The 16492-nt window shown below is 41.8% G+C and overlaps 1 protein-coding gene across 2 annotated transcripts in view; it reads right to left on the bottom strand.

Moving 5' to 3' along the window:
- Positions 1 to 16492, bottom strand: part of PHIP (pleckstrin homology domain interacting protein) — a 121982-nt gene that overhangs the window by 85774 nt on the left and 19716 nt on the right. For both annotated transcript variants that reach the window (XM_052781667.1, XM_052781666.1), the window contains exons 7-8: positions 14012 to 14172; positions 126 to 347 (exon numbers count right to left, since the gene is read on the bottom strand). In XM_052781667.1, the coding sequence (XP_052637627.1) occupies positions 126 to 347; positions 14012 to 14172 (383 nt within the window). The remainder of the gene's footprint in view (positions 1 to 125; positions 348 to 14011; positions 14173 to 16492) is intronic.

Here is a 16492-nt window from a genome sequence, read left to right as displayed (position 1 = left end):
CTTCTCACTTCACAGCTTAGTTGCCAGGCACGTATTTTCATTACGCAGAACATTCTCAGGTGGTTCCTTTTTCAGTCAAATGATGCATTTTATTGCTAGGGTGAGTTCGCAAAGCAAAAACCTACCTGTAGCGATGTTATAGATGCACTGTGGCCCTGCAGAACTGCTAAGGGTGCACAAGTTCGAAGGCACCAAACTCTGATCATTTTATCACAGCTTCCCGCAGCTATCATGGTGTTTTCATAGTTCACTGCCATATCTGATATTTCAGCTGCATGCCCTCTCAGGGTAGCCAACAACCTTCCATCATCTGTTGCCCAGATTTTTACAAGGCAATCATCTGATCCCTAGAAGTAAGGTAGAAATCATTTCAACCACACCATTAGATGTTTTGATATTACAGTTAACTAACACAATGAACTGAAAAATAGAACTAGTGGCATACACAGATAAATATTCCCCCCCATGCTTTTAACAGTTTTCCACACTGCATTCAAAATACAAGATTACATTAATTCTCAACAGTATAAACAAAGCATGATGCATTTTAATACAGATCACAAATCCTACAGCAAGTTGGATTTATGCTCTTCAGTAAAACACTTTTTCCAAAACTCCAGCACAAACTGAAGAAGCTGTTGCAATTCATTAAAATGAAAATTTACATTAAATGTGAAAATGAATTATGAATTGATAACATGTTTGTCATTTAGCATTGTAACCACTTACGTTCCTTATCTTCCTAGTTAGATCTTCATGCCCTACCAGTGTTAGTAGTGTACTTGGTGTCCTGGTTTTGGCTGGGAGAGAGTTAATTTTCTTTCCGGTAGCTGACAGAGTGTTATGTTTTGGATTCAGTATGAGAAGAATGTTGATAACACACTGATGTTTTCAGTTGTTGCCAAGTAGTGTTTAGACTTAAGTCAAGGATTTTTCAGCTTCTCATGCCCAGCCAGCAAGAAGGCTGGAGGGGCACAAGAAGTTGGGAGGGGACACAGCCAGGACAGCTGACCCAAACTGGCCAAAGGGGTATTCCATACCATGTGATGTCATGCCCAGTATACAAACTGGGGGGAGTTGGCCTGGCGGGGTGGATCACTGCTTGGGAACTAACCAGGCATTGGTGGGCGCGTGGTGAGCAACTGCGTTGTACATCACTTGTTTTGTATATTCCAATCCTTTAAGTATTATTATTGTCATTTTATTACTGTTATAATTATTATTTTCTTCCTTTCTGTCGTATTAAACTGTTCTTATCTCAACCCACAGGTTTTACTTTTTTTCTTTCCCAATTCTCTCCCCCATCCCACTGGGTGGGAGGGAAGTGAGCGAGCGGCTGCGTGGTGCTTAGTTGCTGCCTGGGGTTAAACCACGACATATACTTACCACAGTAACAGTGAGGTAAAGAGCCTGTATGAACAGCTATTCCATTATTAAGTCAAAATACTATAAATCTGCTTTGATATTCACATTAACAAACACTGAAATGACCACTCTTTCTCAACAAACTTCAGAGGTTTCATCTACCTATTCATACTTAACTAACGTTTTGCTGGTCTTCCCACACCACAGTAACAGCTGCTTGCCTGTATACAAGTTCACAGCCCTAGCAAAAATTTCACAACTCAGCCCTTCATTTTTCATTGCATTCCTGCACCTCCCTGAAAGTCTTTGCACCTTGCTCAACACAATGACATTTGAACACTGCACAGAGACACTGACAGAGGAGATTTGCTGTAAACATTTATTTGCTTAGGTTCAGAAGCAATACAAAGCTGGGTGTTGGGTTTTAACATCTGGAGCACTGATCTGCTACTGGACACACACAGGTGCTGCTGCAAGTTACAATGTGACACCATCATTACAAAATTCCACCTGGGTTTTGACTCTTCCATCTACTTACAGTGCCTCTGCACAAGTTCAGCTAATATTTCTTCTTTAAAGAAGTCAGAAGGCAGGACAATACTATCGCCTTCCTTTTATAAAAAAAGGTATCCGAAGTACAGGGACCAACAGCCAGATTTTTAAAAGACTGGTAAGCACTCAGTGAACGTAAGCATCTAACGACCAAAAGTCTCAAAAAATATTTAGAGGCTACTGATACTATTTTCAACATTACAGCTTCTGTAAACAGGTAAATGACATATTTTCCTTATTTAGTACATTCCTGTAACTATAGAAATCCCACACTGCTGTGGCTCAATTTAGCTACTGTTCTGGGCAGCCCAATCCCAGGACACCTATACTCAGCTTAGGAAGTTTTCACCAACACAGCCACTATGTGTGAAGCAGAGCTGTCCCGCTGGGAAGCCAGGCAAACACTCCAGGAAACACTTTCAAAAGGAACCCAGACACATCCTGCAGTTTTTGGAACACATAAAAGGATTTGGAAAGCTTTTTTTTTTTTTTTTTTTTGCCTTTTTTTAAATAAATACTTTGTGTGGCAAGGTGTTGGTAGCGGGGGGGGGTTACAGGGGTGGCTTCTGTAAGAAGCTGCTGGAAGCTTCCCCTGTGTTCGAGAAAAGCCTATACCAGCCGGCTCCAAGACGGACCTGCCGCCAGCCAAGGCCGAGCCAATCAGCGATAGTGGTAACGCCTCTGTGATAACATTTTTAAGAAGGAAAAAAAGTTGGGACAGAGGTATTCTGCAGCCGGAGAGAGGAGTGAGAACATGTAAGAGAAACAACCCTGCGGACACCAAGGTCAGTGAAGAAGGAGGGGGAGGAGATGCTCCAGGCGCCAGAGCAGAGATTCCCCTGCAGCCCGTGGGGAAGACCATGGTGAGGCAGGCTGTCCCCCTGCAGTCCATGGAGGTCCACGGTGGAGCAGATCTCCACCTGCAGCCCGGGGAGGACCCCACGCCGGAGCAGGTGGGTTCCCAAAGGAGGCTGTGACCCCGTGGGAAGCGCACACTGGAGCAGGCTCCTGGCAGGACCTGTGGATCTGTGGAGAGAGGAGCCCACGGAGCAGGTTTTCTGGCAGGACTTGTGACCCCGTGGGGGGCCCACGCTGGAGCAGTCTGTGCCTGAAGGACTGCAGCCCGGGGAAAGGACCCATGCTGGAGCAGTTTGTGAAGAACTGCAGCCCGTGGGAAGGGCCCACGTTGGAGAAGTTCGTGGAGGACTGTCTCCCGTGGGTGGGACCCCACGCTGGAGCAGGGGAAGAGTGTGATGAGTCCTCCCCCTGAGGAGGATGAAGCGGCAGAAAATAACGTGTGATGAACTGACCGTAAACCCCATCCTCGTCCCCCTGTGCCGCTGGGGGGTTGGTAGAGAATCCGGGAGTGAAGTTGTGCCCGGGAAGAAGGGAGGGGTGGAGGGAAGGTGTTCTGAGATTTGGTTTTATTTCTCATTACCCTACTCCGGTTGATTTGTAATAAATCAAGTTAATTTTCCCCAAACTGAGTCTGTTTTGCCCATGACAGTAATTGGTGAGTGATCTCTCCTATCCTTATCTCGACCCACAAGCTCTTTGTTATATTTTCTCTCCCCTGTCCAGCTGAGAAGGAGGGGGAGTGATAGAACGGCTCTGGTGGGCACCTGGCATCCAGCCAGGGTTAACCCATCACAACTGACTAGCCTATTTAGATTACATTAATGCTGATGAACAATTTATTTCCCCGTATTTCCTTAACTTTTTATGTTGTTACTATAAAAAAAAAAAATAAATCCGTTCTCTACTTGAAAGGATAGCTGAATTCTACTCATTACATTAGTTCAGATTCAAAACTACTATCTGGGAGAAGGAGGGGAACAGCCTACCTGCCGTTACCTAACAATTATACACCCATTCTCATTTGTAACAATACCCTGCAAACCAGGCAACTTCCTCAGGCTTACTTTTCGTTTAGTGAACAAAAAGTTGTTTCTGGCTCACAGGCAGTTATCCACAGCAGTTTCTCTCTTCCTATGTCATTTGTATCAATTCAGACAAGACAAATATCTCTTAACACAACAAGATACAATACAGCCCCAGTTCTTGAAATAGTGAAAAGAAAACTGATTTTATTTAGGTACATTGAGAGAGCACATTTTTCTACAGATCACAAATACAGGTTGCTTCTCTCCAGAAGGGTCTTTAGCATCAGCAAAAAGGCTACTTTGGAGCATTAGTGACATTTTAACACAGCAGAATGTTTTGCAGGGGGACTCCAGACATGCAAAATCAAGATAATTTAAAACTTTACTGTGTATTTGATTTCTGGAGTGCCTTGGTAGGTAATTTTGATTTACCAGCTGTCATGCTTCTACTCTTCCTCAGGTGGGCATGACTTTTCTTTCTTCCCAACTATTCACCAGGTGCACCCATGAACACAGAGATGTGGGCAAGAAAACTTCTCCCACACCTCTGCCCTTGTCATTTTTGGCATAAACATCTGAGCCTCCAATTAAGGTTGTCAAAAAACCTCTTGTGTCGCTGCATACTCATTTTAAACAAGTACTTCTATTAAGAGAAGGTCCCTCATCCCTCAAACAGTAAAGTACCATTTGAGATTTCACATTTCTCTTTGGTCCTCTAAGGACACTGAGGCTGAGCAATCAGCATTACAGAAGAGTACTGCTCTGAACATTTAACGTCAACACTCAACCAAGGACTGCTCCCTTGTGCAGTCTCATTTAGTTACTGCAAGCAACAGCCCATTTCGACTTCTAAAAACTTTGTCATAAGGGGGATTGTTGCAGGGACGTGTCTATTTGACAAAGAAGATAAGGGACGCTTGTTAATAATTACATTTTCTGCCTCTTGGGTAAGGAGAGCAATGGTACAGCCTATATTATTTCTTCTTATGCATAAAACTTCCACACTGAGATTCTGTGGTACACATTTGCCTTATCTAACTGCTAGACTGCTACAGTGCCAGCACAGGGAAAACAACCAGAGTCTGTAGAGTTGAACAGTAATGGACAGACAGAATCACAGAATCACAGAATCATTGAGGTGGGAAGGGACCTCTCAAGATCATCTAGTCCAACCCCCCTGCTCAAGTAGGGTCAGCTAGAGAAGGTTGCCCAGGATGATATATCAACCATTCCTGTTTTATCTTCTGCACATTTACTGAAGGTACTCTCTGTCCCATCACTCAGGTCCTTAAAGAAAATGTGGCCTCAGTACCAAACCCTGTGGTACAACCCTAGCGACTGGTCTCCAGCTGGACTCCGTGCCACTAATCACAACCCTTCGAACCTGGCAGTTCAGGCCACTTTCAATCTCTGTCCACTTATCCAGCCTGTACTTCATCAGTTTGTCAGTAAGGATGCTATGGGGGACAGTGTTGAAAGCCTCACTACAGTCAGGAAAAACAACATCCACTACTGCCCCTCATACAACTTAGTCATTTCATCGTATAAGGTTATCAGGTTGGACAAGAATGATTTCCCCTTCGCAGATCTATGCTGATCACCTTCTTATTGTTAGTATGTTTGGAACTGGCTTTCAGGAGAATTTGCTCCATCACTTTCTCAGGTGATTGAGATTAATGGTCTGTAGTTCCCTGGAACAACCTTCTCGCCGTGCTTGAAGACAGGAGTGACATTTGCTCTCTTCTAGTCCTCAGGAACCTCTCCTGATCATCATGGCCTTTCAAAGATAATAGAGAATGGCCTCGCAATGACATTGGCCAGTGCCCTCAGCACTTGCTGGTGTCTCCCATCAGGTCCCATGGATTTGTGTATGGCAAGTTCCTTTAAACTTTCCCTAGCCTGATCCTCCTACACCAACGAGGAGTCTCAAGGACTTGGGACTCCTGAAGACAAGTCTTGCCACTAAAGATTGAGGCAAAGATGACATCGAGTATCTTGTCTTTTTCTGTGTCCTCTGTCACCAGGTCTCCTGCCCCATTCATCAACAGGCCCATTTTATTTTCCCTAGTCTTCCCTTTGCTGCTGATATACTTGAAGAAGCCATTCTTGTTGCTCTTCACATCCCTTGCGAGATTCAACACCAGGCTGTCTTCAGCTTTCCCAACCCCACCACTGAACTTTCAGAGAGTGGCTCTGTATTTCTCCCAAGTCATCTGTCCCTGCCTCCACCTCTTGCACACTTCATTTTGTGTTTGAGTTTTGTCAGGAACTCCTTGCTTATCTATGCAGGCCTCCTGCCACTTTTGCTTGCCTTCCTACACACCAGGATGGACCATTCTTCGGTCTGGAAGAGGTGATCCTTAAAAAACAGCCAGCTCTCCTGAACCCCTCTCCTCTCTTCCTCCAGACCATATCCCACAGGATTCTTCCAGGCAGGTCCCTGGACAGGTCAAAATCTGCTCCTCTGAAGCCCAGGGTTGTGATCCTGCTTTTTGCCTTGTTCCCTCCTCACAGGATCCTGAACTTCATCACCTCATGGTCACTGCAGTCAAGACCGCCCTTGACCTACAGTTTGTAACTGTAAGATCCAGCAGAGCATCTTTTGTTGTCAGCTCCCAAATGACCTGTGCCAGGAAGCTGTCATCAGTGCACTATTGCAGAAACTTCCTGGATTGCTCGCATGCTGCTGTGTTTCCCCTCTAGCAGATACCAGGGTGGTTCAAGTCCACCAGGAGGACCAGATCAGGCTTCTTCCAGTTGCCTGAAGAAGGCCTCATCTACTTCTTCCCAATCAGGCAGGCTGTAGCAGACACCCACCCCAATGTCACCACACTGGTCTGCCCTTTAACCCTCACCCACGAGCTCTCAGCTGGCTCACCGCCTGTCCCCAGACAGAGCTTCATGCATTCCCACCACTCTCACGTAAAGGGGAACTCCCACTCCTTGTCATCCCGCTCTGCCCCTCCTGAAGGGCCTGTATCCATCCACGGCAGCACCCCAGTCCTGTGAGCTACCCAACCCCACCACACCTCTTTGGTCCTGATGAGACTGTAGCCCTGCAACTACATACAGAATTCCAATTCCTCCTGCTTTTCTCCACAGTGCATGCATTAGGGTACAGGCACTTCAGAAGGGCACACAGTCAGGCTGATTTCTCAAAGCGTGAAAGCTTTCCCCATAATGCACTTCTTGATCTGTGTGCATACACTTGGGGTGGGCCCTCTTCAGCCCTTTTTGTTGTTTTCAGGGTTTCTCCTGAAACTACATCACCCCACATTCTTTGCTTACCCACCTGGTCTACCACTTCCTCACGTGATTGTGAGTTGTTGTCTCCCTCCCACATCTTTCCTACTCTAACACTCTCCTCACCAGGTTGGCCAGCCTGTTGAGAAAGATGCTTTGCCCCATATTTGCCTCTTACTCTCCTTTTCACATCCCTCAGTATCCATAATAAAAAGCTTCCTCTCCCCGGTATACTTTCAGCACCTCCACAAGTTAGAAATCACCAAAGCCCTTAATAAAGTTGTGCTAATTGGAATTTACTCTGTTAGTGCAGTCGTAATAGGATCCAAAGAAAAAAAGTACCCCATAGACAAAACTGCACAATAATCAAACCACCCCTTTGCTTTTACACTAGAAGTTCTACACCTCAAGCATGCTAGAGCACCTTACTAACAGGCATTGTTTTCCAAAGCTTTGGACTGTACCACAACTCTTTTCTGACCATTAATCTTCAATTTCTCCAATATCCTTAGGGTGTTGATCATTTAAAAAAAAAAAAAAAAAAGAGCAGTCTAGCACAAGTACAACAAATTCTGTAATTTCTCTTAATTTCATCTGAGCTAGGACTTTTGTAGTCCTTTTAACCACAACACAGCAACGTACTAACCCAATTTTTTGGCATTAACCTCAAGTCCTTCTGAATTACCTCAAACTTCTTCACATTGTATCCTCACAAACTGTAACAAGCATTTGCAGTCTTTGCTCTTTGCCCCATCATGTTAGACTGTATGAATATGAAAAGCAAGTGTTCAATACTCTAATTTCTGTTATTTCTCTTTTTCTCTGAAAATCTTTATCAAACCCTTGAAATGACTACTTCCTTCTAGATTACTGACTTTTTTTTGATTCAGATCCATTGAGCTAAGACTCAATAAATGAACCTACTATACATTCTATTCTGCCTTTACTGCTACTTTTAGTTCAGCTCAAATACCTGTATGAAAAGAAAGTAAACCACTTTCAGGAGTAAGTTCTAATTAATAGTCAGAACTTGGGACCTCCCACTAAGATGCTCACCTACCCAGAACATCTATGAGAAGAAAGAAGATTCAAGGACCTCTTACATTTACAGATGTTTAGCTGCATTTAAATGTAGTTGTTAGCATTTAATGCTTTTGAAAAGGCTCCTAATCTCACTCATATTGAATACCTTGAAAGAGACACACAATGTTATTTTTTTTTTTTTTAAAAAGAAAATTTTAAATTATTAGCTCACAGAATCTTTCTGACAACTGTATACACACAGGCTAATTTCAATTATACCTTGGATTTATTCACTTCTACTAAGTTGCTGAGAAGCTAAAGAGAAGGAAAAAGGAAGAGAAAAAAAAGTTGGTTAACAAGCTCAGTAATGCATACTTCCAAATCAATTCCAATGAACAAGTTAACACAGGTTCACAACAGAATTAGCAAACTTGCTGTTTAGAGCTTTATAAGCAGTTTAGAGAAAAAAGGGCCCTTTTTTTCCTCTAAACTCTGCTTATAAAGCTCTAAGCAGATTTAGTTTTAATCCCTTTGCTTCCTTAAAACAAACATACAAGCACTCTATAAAGCACTCAGATTTGGGGTTTTTTTCCCCATGCTACTCAATTAATAAGTTCATAACTGTTTCTGTGTTTCTAGATTCAAATTTGCACTGTATCTAAATCTTCAAAAAGGTTCAAACTCTACACCTACTTGATGCAATGATTACCTGAATAATAGCATCAGCTCATTCTGTTCTACTGTTATCATGATGTGAGACTTAAGAGTATGAAGAAGCTTGTGTATTCTTCTCAAAAGTGCAGTTAGCACCAAAAAAACCCCAAGAAGCGGAGGAGACAAAAACGGGATGGGTGTGTGTGTAAAACCAATGCCAACAAATAACAGCCTCACTGCTCAAAAGAGAGACCTGAAAGAAGAAGGGAATAGGAAACCCCAAACTTGCAAAACACTATAGGGGGTGGAAATCACTCACATGGGGATTAAACTCTCAAAGCAGTACATGCATGGGAACAGAACCAAGCCATTAATATTAATTGCATCATAGTCTAGAAATCTCAAACCACTGGTCCCATTTTTCTTGGAGCTGCACTAATTAAAACAAACGAACAAAAAAAACAACCCAAAAAACTCTGTCGACAGAACTATACATATTACATAAAACATGCTTCTGCAATTCTTACGTTGTACAGATCAATATTATGAATAAGCTACTGACTTTACAGTAAGCTTACAGCCTGCAGTCATTTTACTGGATGAAGAGATTGTTCAAAGCACAGAAAAAAAAAAGTCAACCAATAAACCAAACCCTGCATTATGAGACCCCCAAAAAGCTGCTTGCAGAATGTAACTGACGGAGAGCAACCTGCACAAAGAAAACTTAAAGGTGGAAAATCGTCAGCAAGAAAAAAAAAGCTAGTTCTGGGACCTAATGCCACGTGCAGGGTCCTCAGAGGTCTATTTAATAACAGCAAATCAAGCAAAGAAGATCAGCATAAAATGAGCCTGCTCCCTACCAGCTGGCTATAGTATAGCTAGAGAGGCATGTATACATGTACATCTCCATTGCAAGAAAAATTAAATTACTGTTAGCAAGTCTCAACAAGAAAAAAGGAAAACAACAAAAGGAAAAAAGGAAAAAAAAAAGGCTAAGGTAAAATTGTAAATTCTGTAGCATCTTGGCAAGATAACAATATTAGAGTTCAAATAAATTCACGGGATTCTATCTGAACTGAATGAGACAATTCACAGCTCTTAAAATACTGCTGCAGTTCTACTAGCAAGGGCATTGGCTTACACCACATCTCCTGCTTCCAAGGTTATGTCTACAACTGCTACGAATTACGTACCTATTAAAAAATATTTGTCAAAAGTGAATCCTAGAACAAATTCAGCACCAAGAGAGAACTGATGACATCATTGCCAAGGTATGGAGTAAAACTGGTTCACTTTCCTACTGTTACACAGATTTGTGGCCTGAAGTGAAACTGCCAAGAAATGTACAAATTAATCTTGGTTTGGAAATCTTACACAGACTATTACACAGCACTGTTTATTATTCCCTAGAAAGAGTAATCTCTGAGGAGACAGGAAGATAAAGGTGGGGAAAAAGGAGACGGCCATCCTTCTTTGCAGTCAGAAAGTTAAGTAGTGCAGGAACCAGAGAAGACAATGCTCGTTTCTATTACCCTGTGTGCATTCTGCAAGTCACACTTTTCAATCCAGAATACGCAGTCTCAGAAATAATTAGGTTTTCTTCACTGATGGCTGATAGGTCTTTTAGCTGTGTTTTTGCCAAGTAAAGATGCCTTAAATGTAGTTAATTAAAAAAAAACCCTATATAACCAAGACAACACAGTTCGTATAGTAACAGTATTTTTGTATATTCAGAAAAAAAACCAGGTAAGAGGTTGATCTTCAGAAATCTCTTGTGAAATCCCTAAAAGAATATAAATAGAAACAGTCATTGCATGACCTTGTGGTGCATTGACCCTGGCTGGATGCCAGGTGCCCACCGAAGTGCTCTATCACTCCCCTCCTCAGCTGGGCAGGGGAGAGAAAATATAACAAAAGGCTTGTTAGTCGAGGTAAGGACAAGGAAAGATCACTCACTAATTACCATCACGGGCAAAACAGACTTGACTTGGGGAAATTAGTTTCATTTATTGCCAATCAAATCAGACTAGGATAATGAGAAATAAAACCAATCTTAAAAACACCTTCCCCCCACCCCTTCCTTCTTCCCAGGCACAGCTTCACTCCTGGTTTTCTCTCCCTCCTCCCCACCAGTGGCACAGGGGGATGGGGAATGGGGGTTGGGGTCAGTTCATCACACCTTGTCTCTGCCGCTCCTTCCTCCTCGGGGGCAGGACTCCTCACTCCTCCCCTGCTCCAGCGTGGGGTCCCTCCCACGGGAGACAGTCCTTCACAAACTGCTCCAGCACGGGTCCCTTCCACAGGGTCAAAAGTCCTGCCAGAAAACCTGCTCCAGCACGGGCTTCCCACGGGGTCACAGCCTCCTTCGAGCATCCCCCTGCTCCGGCGTGGGGTCCTCTCTCCTCGGGCTGCAGGTGGAGATCTGCTCCACCGTGGACCTCCCTCGGCTGCAGGGGGACAGCCTGCCTCACCGTGGTCTTCCCCACTGGCTGCAGGGGAATCTCTGCTCCCCCTCCTTCTGCACTGACCTGGGGGTCTGCAGAGCTGGTTCTCTCACATCTCACTCCTCTCTTCTCCGGCTGCAATTGTGCAGGTTTTTTCCCCCTTCTTAAATCTGTTCTCCCAGAGGCACTACCACCATCACTGATGGGCTCCGCCTTGGCCAGCAGCGGGTCCATCTTGGAGCCGGCTGGCATTGGCTCTGTCGGACATGGGGGAAGCGTCTAGCAGCTTCTCACAGAAGCCGCCCCTGTAGCCCCCTCGCCACCAAAACCTTGCCACGCAAACCCAATACAGACCTACTTGCTAGTAGGAAAACTGCATAATGTCCTGTTTTCATTGCCTTTAGGCAAACTAAGAGCATCTTCTTCCTAGCAAAGATAACATCTCCCAGAAGAGTATGACTCAAAAATGTGCTGAGATTACTTTCTTTGCCTTTGAATTTGAAGCAGAACATAAACAGAACTTGAATTTAGAGACTTTCAATCCTTCAGAGGTCAGGAGGAAAAGGAAACAGTTATGATTGGTTCTAGAAGATGCATCATAAGTCTCAAACAGCCTCTTATCTAGCTAATGTCACACTGAATGCTGGAGGTTGTAGAGTAAAATCGTAGAGCAAGAATGATTCCCTATTGATGCAGGCAAATTTACATGCTTGGCAACTGACACTTCTGGAATGAAGTTTGGCTTACCTTTTATTATAAATTCCTACTTCTGCTTACTACACTAGAGACTTTAGAAATTGTAGTGGTCTAGATTAAAAATGAATTGGCACCATTTCATTATGCAGACGCAATTGCAACAAGACAGTTCATGACTCTATCCACTGACTACATCACGCCAGCTACAGCAACTTGGATTTTACTGGAATGTGGAATACAACCCATTGGTTTTCAATATGCCAACAACCACTTAAACATCTACACAAAAACCACTGGATTTACCTGAGAATGCAGAGGTAAGAAGTTCTGTCCCAGGCCCTCCAAAATAAAAATTCACGACCCACAATTTATTTCTATGGGCACTTTATTTAACACTAGATTGAAGTAACCATGATTTAAACTGGGACCTTTTTCAAGCAATTGTACCAGGACACCAGTGTATCTGCCAGCAAAGGACTGCCAGCAAAGCTCTGGGGTTGCAGAAGCAGTATCGCTCCCCTCCACTCCATTTCAGATCTTCTACTTTTCTTTTGGAACTAAACTGCTGTTACCAGTCAAGAGAATTCCCTCTCTTTAATCACTTTTAAATCAGACTGCAAAAAACAAGGGCATGTGCAACAACAAATGATCACTGCAGATGCACCCAAGAGGAAGTTTAGTGTATCTCTGGAAGAGGAAAGATTTTAGGAATACAGGAAAGTTTTAGGAAAATGAAGAATCAGAAGACCTCAACAGCGACTTTTATGCACTTCATCTAGGAAGCACAAACGAAGTTTTTATTTAGAGGCGAACAGGGTAAGCATAGACGATTTTTATACTTGGTACACAAAATCTCTAATCTATTCTGCCATGTCACATATAAAATAAACCCACAACAGAGAGTCCTTTTTCTGATAGGTTAATCATGCATAAACTACAGGACATAAGAATTTAATGCCTATGACTGTTGAGGGACTTAGCTTGCTGATGAAAGCTAAAGAAATATGAAAAAAGTCTCTGCTGTGCCTGAAGTAACAAGCAAACAAATAAACAGGTCTATTCAAAACACTGCAAGTGTCCCACCCCTGCCACCGCACATCCCTCCACGCAACAAAAGCAAAATGTATGTGGGTGAAAGGGCAAATTATATTTACAACTGCCTTGAAAGAATTTTAGAAGTTAGGACTGCAATACATAAAGTAGAACTGAACCGTACTTCCACTTGCATTGTTCCGAGTTACCTGCCATGAGGTTAGAAAAGACACAATCAAGCTCCTGGATCCACAAAGGTATCAATTACATACAGTGTTTGTGGGAAGGTAATAAATGCATCCAAAGTGTCCCAGATTGGCATGAGGTGTGTATTTATGAGATCTTTGGCTCTACTAAACTTGACTATTTATCTAGAAATCCAAATTACACTGACACCTATCTGTTTTTATAATTCCCATGCCTTGGGAAACTTGCAATTTCAGTACTGATTTCAGACATCCATCCAATATTTTTTTTTTTTTAACAACAACAAAAAAGCCAACAGTTAAAAATACTAAGAACACTGGTACAAAAAAAAAAAAAGTTCCTGGGATCTCATAAAGATAATTCCTTGTGAACCAACATCTGTTACAACACACCATGGGAGTTTTCAGCTTTCTAGCTTCCTTCAACGTGTGGCACCAAATCTAAGTGCATCACCAGACTGTTAAACTTAATACTCGTGCTTTAAATTTAACAAGAGTTAATAGAAAAGAGTCAAAATAATCTTTAATTACATACTGATTGTCCTCTCTGACTTCCTAATCAAATTCTGTGGTGGTGGTCCTTTCTTTTGCTTATGTTTTTGCTAGAGAAAACAAGTCCAGAGGAAAGAACCTACATAGGGTAAATCCTTTCCACTGAAAATAACGCGAGTTTTCTGACTGAACTACACAGATCAGCAATCACCATCACATCTAGCCTTTAGATATGTATTCCAAAATTATTTTAACATGCAAACCATGGCTATTAAAAAGCATATATGACAGTAACAGTAGTAAAGCATTTATCTACTCTTGATACACAACATCAGTATATTTAGGTTTTGGAAACAATTCAGTGACATGCTATCTGTACTTAAAAAAAAAAAATCTACAAAAATAAAGATTTTGTACTTACAGTAAATATTCGCCTGCCAGTCCGATCAAAAGTTACACAGTATACAGAAGACAAGTGTCCTAAAATTCGTTTGTGCATCTTCATATGTTGATAGACTGCAGTTGGAACAAGACGTTCAAGTCTGTATTTTCCATTTAGTTTTCTTGAAAACAGGGTATCCACTACCAAATGGGGAAAGAAAAAAAAAAGACACGGCATTTATATTGGGTTCATAAACTAAAATACTCCTCTGGGATGGAAAGTTTCTTTCAACACTGGACCACCTGCCATATGAACAGCTTACTATAGTAATTCTCTCATTTTGCCGCAGTTAGGGAAAAATACATACAAAAAAGTAGCCTATGATACAGATGTGCAAAAAAGTACCAAACTGCAAGCAGAGCATAAAGATGCAATACAACTTTCAATTTTAAGTGCCCAAACATATGCTTCTCACTTTATACCTACTGTAAGAAATTCAGGACGACTGAGACAGCTTCCATGGATGAGTAAACTACCTCAAATGTAACAAAGTCCAAGAGCTTCCACATAGCTATCATCTAAAGATCAGCAAACATTCAAATCTTCTCCAAGGCAACCTGGCTTCTGAGATTTATACAATCAAACATTTATCCACCACTTGCAAGACAATCTTTTTTTTTTTTTTAAGAATATTGCTACCCACTACAGCTAAACAAACAAAAAAACACCAAACAAAAAATTACATATAAATTTACCAAAACCTTACAGAAAATTCTGATTTTCACTAACAGAACCTTGTTCAAAGAGTTTGGGATTTTTTTTCAAGTTTAAAAGCTAAGAAGATCCAGGAGCAGGAATCTACTTTGTTTTAACAAAATGGAAATCTTCCATCAAGAACTTCAGCAAAGAAAATAAATCTCAGTGTTACTAATTTTAAACTGCTACTCATGCAATGATAAAGCAACAGAGTATAATACTTATATGCACGGATACATAGACATTCAGTCAAATGCTCCCCAGTATCATTAGACCAAAGAATGGCAATAGTAATACATTGTATATTCCACAGATCTGTGATAAAGCAGGTAATATATTCAGATCTACAGCTTCTGAATATGTGAAAAGTAAAAACATAAATGCCCAGCAATGTCCACAGCAATACACACACATGAAAAACAAGATCTATCAGTGCCAAGAGAGGTAGCTAATACTTTCATTACTACTCTGGTTAGCCATTCTTTATATGTGACCAAGGCTATGTCTGTACTAGCGAGCTGAGCAGGACCAGGGCAGGGGTCTGGGCACTGAATCACATTCACTTCCTAGCATCAACTGTGAAACACCTACAAACCTCTTGCATTGCTTGGTTTTGGCCCAGACCAACCAGGCACTGGCTCATGAGTCAGCACAGGTCAAACTACATTAAATGTGCAAACTGGATTGTAGCTACTCTGTAAGGAGCATAAGCGCTTAGTGGTATGGACAACTGCCAAGCCCACTGGCCTCAGGCCGTAAAAACAGTCCTAAAACATTTCAGTTAACTGCCTATGTAGCCTAAGGATTCAAGGAAGTTTTCCTAGTTCAAGACAGTTTGTGAAGGAACAGGATCATTAACTGTGGAGCAAGGCACTTTCAGTCAATGCGTCACTGCCTTAAGGCTCTACTATATCCTCTTCACCCTCCCCTTATACAAGAAAAAGATGCAGTTGCATTTGCTTTATGACAAATCTTTTCCTTGCCAACAGTCTACTTCAGACAGCAGGAAACCAAGATTAGTTCAGTCACAAGATAAATCTAGTTTTGGTTTCTGACAAATCATCCTACAGCTTAAAAAACAAACAAACAAGCAAAAAAACAAACCCCCCACCCCCCCCCAGAAAACCCTAACACACACATGCACACACATAAACAGAATAAGGAAGGTCTCTGTCACAACAATAAAATGAGCTTACACAACAATCTCAACCTACTCAGAAGTCACCTTTTGTTTGCTCTTAATGCAAGATGGAGATGGTTGTTGGAAATCAGCTTCTAGCAATGCCTTCAAATGAAACTGTAGCTCACAAAAACAGAAAAAAGCTTAACTAGAAGTTCAATTTGCAGAGATGTTCTGTCAATAAATCAAAACTGTAAGCAGACTCTTTAGGATAAAACAACCAATGACTTCATATAAGCATTTAGTTTTTAATATATATCTGAATTTATGAAAAACCTTTTAAAGTACTTGAGATAAATTTCAAGTTTGTTGGGTTTTTTTGTTTGTTTGTTTTTAAATCACTGAAGATGATTAAGTTTAACAAAACCTAAGCCAGTATTTCTGATTGTATTCTTGCTGATGTGAAGTGGTAATGGGCAACTTGCTACTAGTTCACATATCCCTGGGAAACTCAACAGGTGAAATGCCCCTTGCTCAGTAACAACCTACTGCAGGAAATAAGAGGCAACACGGTGATACTGGAAACAAGAAAACTGGGATCTATCTCACTCTTTGGCCTTCATCAAAACTTAAAAACACAAAAA

This window comes from Harpia harpyja, chromosome 3, assembly GCF_026419915.1.
Source record: "Harpia harpyja isolate bHarHar1 chromosome 3, bHarHar1 primary haplotype, whole genome shotgun sequence".
Classification (NCBI taxonomy): Eukaryota; Metazoa; Chordata; class Aves; order Accipitriformes; family Accipitridae; genus Harpia; species Harpia harpyja.
Note: the sequence above shows the minus strand (reverse complement) of the source record. Positions and strands in the feature narration are given on the sequence as shown.